Below are 8,130 nucleotides of genomic sequence, written 5' to 3'. Positions count from 1 at the left end.
AAAAATTTCGAGAAATGTTTCAAATAAAAGTTGTAAGTATTGCTATTGGCTACAAAATAATTGCCTTGTATCTCGAATACTTCAGAAGTAGTACCAGTAACAATTGAATCTGTTTAACCCACGAACTTCTATTATACATTAGAAGATCGTGGGTTAAATATATTAGTAATCAAGAACAATGATAAAACACTATAAATTCGTGGTCCGACGGTACTCTCATTCTGTTCGACACATTCACGGCTCGCGGGTAGTATAAATGAACCTCTATTCGCACTGCTGATTAAAACCTTTCCTCATCGTTTCGTTCTGTCCGTGTGTGGGCCTCAACGTAGGCATTACTAAGATTACGTTGAGGAGGAAACGTTTCCTTCCTTTTTCTCTCCGATCCTTTCAAGGAAAATTAAATATAGTTGTATCCTACATAGACCGCGAGCCGGAATTGTATCGCCGTTTCGTTTGGACGAAAAGCAGCGCGTTTATCTCAACCCTTTAAACGCACACAGACTCTAATATATCTATATGACTAATATATGGCACAATGCTATTTGTTATTTCTAAAGCGCGTTTTATAAGGAAGAAGCAACAGAGTTTGGTATTCATTATGCGGAACGTTAAAATTCCTCATTCAAAGATACTTTTCAGTAGTTTTATCAGCGGCGCGCCGGCTAAAAATCATTGTTCTCAACCTAGTTTAAAAACAAGAGACAGGAAGAGTGGGGGAAGAAAGCAAGAAGAGAGAGAGAGAGAGGACGAAAGAGGTTTCGCCGTGTACCGCGCGTACCTTTCGTTTTCATCCACGAGAAAGAATAACCGGAATTGCTCAGGGCTAGCGCGGCTCGGGTACTTCTCGGGATTGTTAGCAACTGGGTCGAACCAATTACGTACGTGGCACGTAAACTTATGCCTTTGTAGTACAAGGTGATTCGAAGTGGTAACGAATGACTTCTTCGTTCCCGCGTGAAAGAATGAAAATGAAAATGTTCGTGAATCTTGAAACAAAACTCGGACGAAACTGGGAGTAGGTACCTATATTCAGCAAGAACATCTGGAGGCTTGTTAGGCTTCTCCTATTCGACTTTCGAAACGATTGTTAGTTACATCGTTATGACTTGAAGAACAGAGAGAGAGAGAGAGTGGTAAAGCTCGTTCTTTCTCATTTGACGCTAGTCGAGACTAATTTAGGGTTTCTTTTTCATTGTCAGCATCGATCAGTTGAAAGTAGCTTCAAAGGTATCCTACTTTTTCCATGGTAAAAGCATCTCCTTTGAAATTGATAGCGTAAGGGAGAGCTGAATCCCTTTCGTGTTTTACCGCAGATGCATGTCAGAGGCGGATGGAGCGTGTGGGGGTAATGTCGAAACACGAGTTACGAGATTCCTGTCTGCAACCCCGTAAATCAACCCTTTCCCGGATGCAATTTGCTCCGAGTTTCCTTTAAACAAAAGGAACGCGGCGCCGTTGCTCGCCACGATACGAAAGCGACTTTAATTAACTGAACGTCGTTGATAACAAAAAGCCATCTGATTCGAGCGCCGATGCTGAGTCGCGCACATTTTTTTAATTAAGAGGAGAATACGAGATAATTGTTCGACAGTGTGTTTCAATGGAGTTTCGTAAAACATCAGTTTCCTTCTATTTGTTCAAGCTTCAATGGACCCAATAAATAATGAGTTATGTACGGGGTACTAGCGGAAAACTTCGCCTGTGGGCGTGATATGTGGTCGCAAGTACTTTGTTAATTAAGAAAATAATTGGAGCCACCATTTCAAGACATCGGTCGAGCAAACTTTCTTTTAAAAATATCGTCTCTCATTCTTTCTAATACGTCGTTGTTAGGGATTCGTTCGTTTCCAGACAAGTTTCAATAAGAAGAAGGTAAATCTTATGTTACTACTTACTGGATGCCGGGCTCGCTGTAACTCTCGTTTGCGGTAGTGTGCGTGGTAAGAGCGGGAAGGCTACTACTTGCCTCGCAGAGCGGATTACTTAAATCTGGAAAAGAAAAACGAAGGTGAAACTTTCTTCAATCGCGGTTGCACTTTTTCCACGTTGCGCTTTTTCTTTTTAACTTAACTCTTCCACGAAATTAAAAGACAAAGTTTAATCTTCAGTTATAAGAGATCATGGATTTATTATTGTTATCGTTTAAATGTTAATTCATTTGTGTGATAAGATGGAAATAAAAATGTGAAATTACCTATGGCGGAACCATAATAATCGCTGTGACGTCCGTAAGAGGCGGTTCTACTTAGCAGCTCGTGTACGCGTCTCCTCGGATTCTTCGCTTGCTGGAACCATGCAATTTCCTTTACATAACCGTGACGGTCGGATGCGTTCGAAAATTAACCCAGTGAGATGCACGGCTAACGAAAAGGGTTACAGAGAGATTCAGCGGGAGGTTCGTTCCGGTCTCGATAAAAGATGTACACCGAGCAGAAGACAGAGGATCCTCATTCCATGCAAGAATTGTTTCGGTCGGGATTTACTGGCGGGCTTAAAAGCCCTTTGTATTTGCATTGACCTAACTATCCTTTTTTAGCATGGTCGCGGAAGATATCTTTCCCCCTGTAGTGCTATACCGGTGAGGGTATTTCCAGCTTCTTAATGTGCCTCCCACGATCAAACGTGATTAGACGCGTCGAATTAAGGTGTAAGTCTTGGACTAACTTTTTCCTGATACAGAGATATATTTAGAAAAAAATCGTAAAGGCTTAGTCGGAAACCAGCCAAATATTTACAGTCCCGGGATTGATTAGGACAAAGCTATATTGATCCACGAAAAGGACTTGTGGTTGGCTCAGCTTTATTTGGATTACCGAACTACGAATGCACGTACTCGTTGATGGTTATAGCGACATTGAAGATTCAGGTCTCGATCCTCTCACTGTTTGATCTGGGTTTAGATACTTTGGTCGTATTGGAAAGTAACGAAACCAGGAAACTTTTACTCGAAAATTGGTTCGTGGTTCAAAGTGGAATTTCAGATACTCAACGGTCATCTTTAAATAAAAAAAATTTGCAGAATATTATTACCGTTAATTAATGGAAAATGGAAATTGTTTATTTTTGTCAAGACGCACGATCTTATATTTGATCGAACATTAATTTATCTCTGAGAACGTCAACCGTTATCAATACGACTTGGCCGCGCCTTCGAAGCGGCAAGGGGATTATTATTATTATTATTGTTTCATCGACTAGAGCGGATGGACTTTCGATACGATAGTACGTGGTCGCGTATCGAAGAGGCGAGAGAAAGTGGACCAGATTTTGTTACCTTCACTAATTACTAGAGCATCGCAGTTAGTTTCATTTTTCGATGAAGCCTATCTGACCCAATGAATGTATATCAATTTAACCTGATAGGAGAACGTACTCGAGCTTGAGTGGCTCGAATTTGCAATGTGTCAAGCAATTCGCAGATTATATTCGAGCGTGCTCTCGCATTGACTAGAGTAAAATAAATAGAAATCAGTCAGCGAGGAGAATTCTCATGCAATGAACCGCTCATAATCTCGTCGTGCATATTGTTTCGATCGACCGGGTCGAAAGTGCATATTAAAAAATTGGGGTAATCTCCGTCATCACGTTTCACCCTATCGGATTTTATATTAAATTCTAAATGCACATTCAGTGACTAGCGTTCTCCATTGGCCTGATTTTCATTTTAAATCCGTTTAAAATCCTATTCAAATATGATGAAAACATTCATTGAGCCTTAATTATCGTGACGGATATTTGGTACGTATGTAATTACCAATTCCATTAAACTTCAATCGAGACGCAGGGGAGATTTCTACCCAGTTAAAGCATCGTTCAGAAATACCATGCATGGACATCGATGGGATACGTAATAATTTTGTTTGTATAAAATAGCCCTTACGAAAGTGGTATCGATGAGGCTCTGTGTCCTGCTGACTTGAACCTTCGGTGAAAGTAGCTCCTCGGACTCGCTATTTCTCGACGATGCGCAATCCTGCTCGTCGAGGCATTCATCTTCCACCAAAGACACTAGACTGTTATACCATTGCACGCTAGTCGTTCTGTGAGGCTTTGCCGGCTCCTGGAGACGATTCAAGTCCTTGCTGAAGCTCAAGCTACGCCTAATAGGCTGCAGTCCGCGATTTATCACCGCCGGTAACTCCGCGGCGCTACCCCTTATCAGCGACCCGATTTTCAGACGGAACGACTTCCGTTCAAATCGCCCACTCGACCGTGCGGCCTTCTCCGTCACATCTTCCGGCACGTTATCGTTAATGTCGGGGTCCACGAAACTCCCTTGCGGTTTCTCTGAAAAAAAATTCGTATACTTCGTCCCGCCGTCTTCCACGTCGTACAAATATGACACGGGGTAAAGCAACGAGGGATTTATCGAACGTGGAATATCCCGAAAACTTTTTCTTTTACTTGAGCGGTACCTGTTTCCACTCTCGATTCACTGTCCTGCACAGGAACCTGCTTCGTAGCCTTCGCGTTCCGACTGGAGGCTTTCGGGGCAGACTTCTTCGTCTTCTTCGGAGCTCTCTTCTCATCCTTCCTCAGCGTTGTCATCGTGCCAAGCTCGATATTCTTACACATATACACACATACACGTAGTCGTATTTCTTTTATTCGTCACAGCGCCCGGAGGCTCCAAAAAAATTTCGTCGCGTATCCGCCGGACGAGTCGGCCGCGTTTCGGTGCCCAAGAAAAAGTTCATCCGCCGGTGGAAATTGGCCGCGGTTCATCGGGGTCGGGGATAAACGGACGGGTTTCACGTACGACTCCAATCACGCGAGCGGCGCGCCGATAAAATGGGTAGGGCAACACGCGCTCTAGCGAACAATTAAAGCGGATTTCCCTGTCGATCCTAGATTATCGCCAGCTTCTTCCCCGCGTCAGACCGGTGAATCAGATCAATAGAATCGCATTATGGCCGGGCGTAAATCGTGTAATTGTTACGGGCCAGGCGTGAAGGATGATCGTTCCATTACGGGACGGAGTTTATTGTTCTTGCGCTGTATAGCGTTGATCGAGCAAATCGTGGCCGAACAATGCGCAAACTTCCGTGGTGATAATGCTGTTCCGAGTCGGATCCTGGCGCCCCTTTCTAACCATTTGTCGGCCTCTTTTACGGAACGGATCCTGAATCACAGACCTGTGGGTTGGGCTACTGACGACTTAAACGAGCGTGGCGATCGTTTCCAAGTTATAATACGCGGAAAATACGGTTTCATTAATAAGCTACGTTCGACGCTGGGTTACTATGTGACATCGTGCGCATATATGGAATAAATTTAAGCGTATATCGATATTCAATGAATCAATTGGAACAACAGTTAACACGCATCATTTACTCCGAGATGGATTTATTAAAGGTCTAAATTAAATTAACTGACCGTTACTGGAGACCGGAAATTATTATCAATCATAGGGATGGTTTAGTTACTAATTTCTCGGTTAGTTATTGATTTTGGGATTGGCTATCGGCTGAGTTCGAATATCGTCGTATCCGCTAATTCCATTAACAAATCGTTTCGCGTTAACTATTATCAATGTTCCCATTCCACAAACGATAAATTCGCGACTGATCAACAAAATACATATCTCTTCTCACTATCTCATTTATGTCAATATACAATGGTTTCTGTTTTCCATTTCAAAAGTTATATAAAAGAGCTAAGCTGCATCAGAGTATTTCATTCTTTATAGTTTCCTCCTCTGAGAAAATGAGTGCAGCGTGCAACCTCTGTATAAAGAATTTTATAGCGAAAATGCTTTACGATCTGATATTGTTTGAGAAGATAAAAACGTCGGCTTTAAATTAACGAATTGAGTTAACGTATTATTGAATGCAAATCGATATTCAATATTGGAAGCGAGTTTATAATTTCGTGAAATTTTCGTTCGGGAAACGGAACGTTTCCACGGGTTCTTTTTTGTAGCGAGCGCCGTTCAACCGAGACGCGAATGCATTTACTGTTTCGTTTCGTCATCGACAATTAACGCTATCGTAAAGGTAGCGGCATATCACGACGTTATCGTAGCCTTATACTTACGAATCGTCGCGAGCAATAACGTGTTTGCACCTCGATAGCGGCATAAAAACGTATAGCTGACAATGATTAAAACAGCGTAGTTGAACGCGGAAATGTACAACCGGCGAGTATTATTTTCCTCGTACTCCTTTCTATTACCTTCCAATAATTTGCAACACAAATGAACACGGAGATAACGCCGATTATCTTCTCCCCTTGAAATAAATTAATGGCGGGGTATTCCGGCGACGCGGTTCGTACCTATTGATATTAATGCGATAACGATGAGTCGGTTAAAAATAGATATAGAAAGCTGACGGGCAGGAAAATCCACGAAATTTGCTAGTATCAGCGCGTCCCGATTCCGGCCTCGAAATTTACACTAGTTAAATCGATGCACCACGTAACCCGTTGCCACGTTCGTGAATGCGCCGATAAGATTGTTCAAGGTGGCGCGAAGTTCACTCGATTAGAACCGACTAAAAGGAATCTTAAAAACTGTTTCTGATAGACGCGTGGAATTCCCAAACAACTTTATTACATCATCCGGGTTGCAATTTTTAATTCTCCACAATTAACCGATTCTGGCATAATTATTATACGCGAGCTAATTGGTTTGAGGAAGCGAGTGTCGCCGTTTTCTACGAATTAATACAAATTAAAAACGGTGGGTTGCATAATAAATACCATGCGGTTTATGCAACAGTCAAACCTTGATCCATCTTAGAACAACGGAGACAGATAATAGTTGCAATATGGCACACTGAACTATGGCACCGCGAGTTTAAACGAAACTGGGTATAATCGGAAACCGAATGCATCTGCGAATAGCAAACGAAATCGCACGTGAACAGATTTGCACGGATTGTTTAGCACGTTAATCGCAACCACAAAGTCAACTGTAAATCAAACGAAATTCAAGGTCCTATTCTCCGCGTTCCTTACTACTTTCGTAACAGGGAGGAATAATTAGGAATAAGAGAATATATCGCACGTACACGGAAGTCCATTGACCTCCGATCACGATAGTTATTCGAATCTGACGATCTCAAGCGGTTTCACAATGCGCTGATTATCAAGTCTTCACTGATAAATATTCCACACTCAATTTGCCACAGTTTTGTCACTGTTCCCGTTCTGGTTTCCACGAGTCACAATCCGAACAATGTTATACATGAAGATCCGTTCGACACAATAAAATCCATTCGCGGCTGGTTTATAGTAAACAAAGCAATTAAAAAACAGATGTCTGGGATCACCGCTGGCCGATTGGGAACGCGCCGGTCTTATCACCGTGATAACGTAATCCAGTGCACGTATTTGTCCCCAAAAATTCACGATAAAAGATCCGTTTAGATCCGAACATGTAGTCGCGGTGTTCACGAGTTAATCGCGAGTGGGAATGGCTCGATCTTCGGTAACGATGATACGATCAAGACGATCCACCGGTTTTATCGGTCTTGGGTGATCTCGCAACACGAGCGCGAAAATCGTGCACCGCGCTTTGCCGAGAAATTAAGAAGACAGGTGAGACGAGGTGAGTAAACGTCTCGGGACTTAGTGGGGAGAGACCGTGGCAGGAAGGAGACCGACTGACATTTGATGAAACGGTGGAACCGATCGGGAAAGAAACCGCGCCAATCGGTGAAGGAAAAATGTGGCATATCAGTGGTTCTCAATTCTTCATTCGTCTATTAAATGTCATGCGATTTTCCACGGTTGTTCAACGGAAATCGTTAACTAAAAACTTTTGCTATTTTCGCAAATCATTGAATTCTGAATATTTAAGTACGTAATACGAAGTAAGAAATGTGTACGTATAATAAATACATTCACAATCTAATTAGTGATTCTGTTAATAAAGATATAAAATGTATGTGAGGTACACGTAGAATTCAGCTGTTTTGTCTTCAGACGTTGAAACGTAAGATTTCGTTATTTGTGTGGCTTCCGTGTCAAGAACGTCGAAGTCGTCGAGGTGAAACACCTCGGTAAGAATAAATTAACAAAAGTTGGATGACGTTTTTGTAGGTAGCATCGCTCTTGTGGAAATCGATCCAGGAAGCTTGTACAAGCTATACATAGCGCATCGCAGTATGTAGCACTGGAACA

General features: G+C 42.3%; 1 protein-coding gene across 6 annotated transcripts in view; it reads right to left on the bottom strand.

Moving 5' to 3' along the window:
- The window catches only part of LOC108628255 (pleckstrin homology domain-containing family G member 5), a 67,009-nt gene extending 59,378 nt beyond the window's left edge, over window positions 1–7,631 (bottom strand). For 2 of the 6 annotated variants that reach the window (XM_018030042.2, XM_018030043.2), the window contains exons 1-4: window positions 4,419–7,625; window positions 3,884–4,290; window positions 2,198–2,288; window positions 1,899–1,992 (exon numbers count right to left, since the gene is read on the bottom strand). In XM_018030042.2, coding sequence (XP_017885531.1) covers window positions 1,899–1,992; window positions 2,198–2,288; window positions 3,884–4,290; window positions 4,419–4,578 — 752 coding nt within the window. In that variant the 5' untranslated portion in view covers window positions 4,579–7,625. Of the gene's footprint in view, window positions 1–1,898; window positions 1,993–2,197; window positions 2,289–3,883; window positions 4,291–4,418 lie in introns of all 6 variants that reach the window. The other 4 variants (XM_026816353.1, XM_026816354.1, XM_026816355.1 and 1 more) reach the window with 4 other exon arrangements.
- Window positions 7,632–8,130: the final 499 nt, after the last annotated feature.

Source organism: Ceratina calcarata, unplaced genomic scaffold (genome assembly GCF_001652005.2).
Source record: "Ceratina calcarata isolate Rehan_Ccalc_2016 unplaced genomic scaffold, ASM165200v1 scaffold514.2, whole genome shotgun sequence".
Lineage (NCBI taxonomy): Eukaryota > Metazoa > Arthropoda > Insecta > Hymenoptera > Apidae > Ceratina > Ceratina calcarata.
This window is presented reverse-complemented; position numbering and strand designations above follow the sequence as displayed.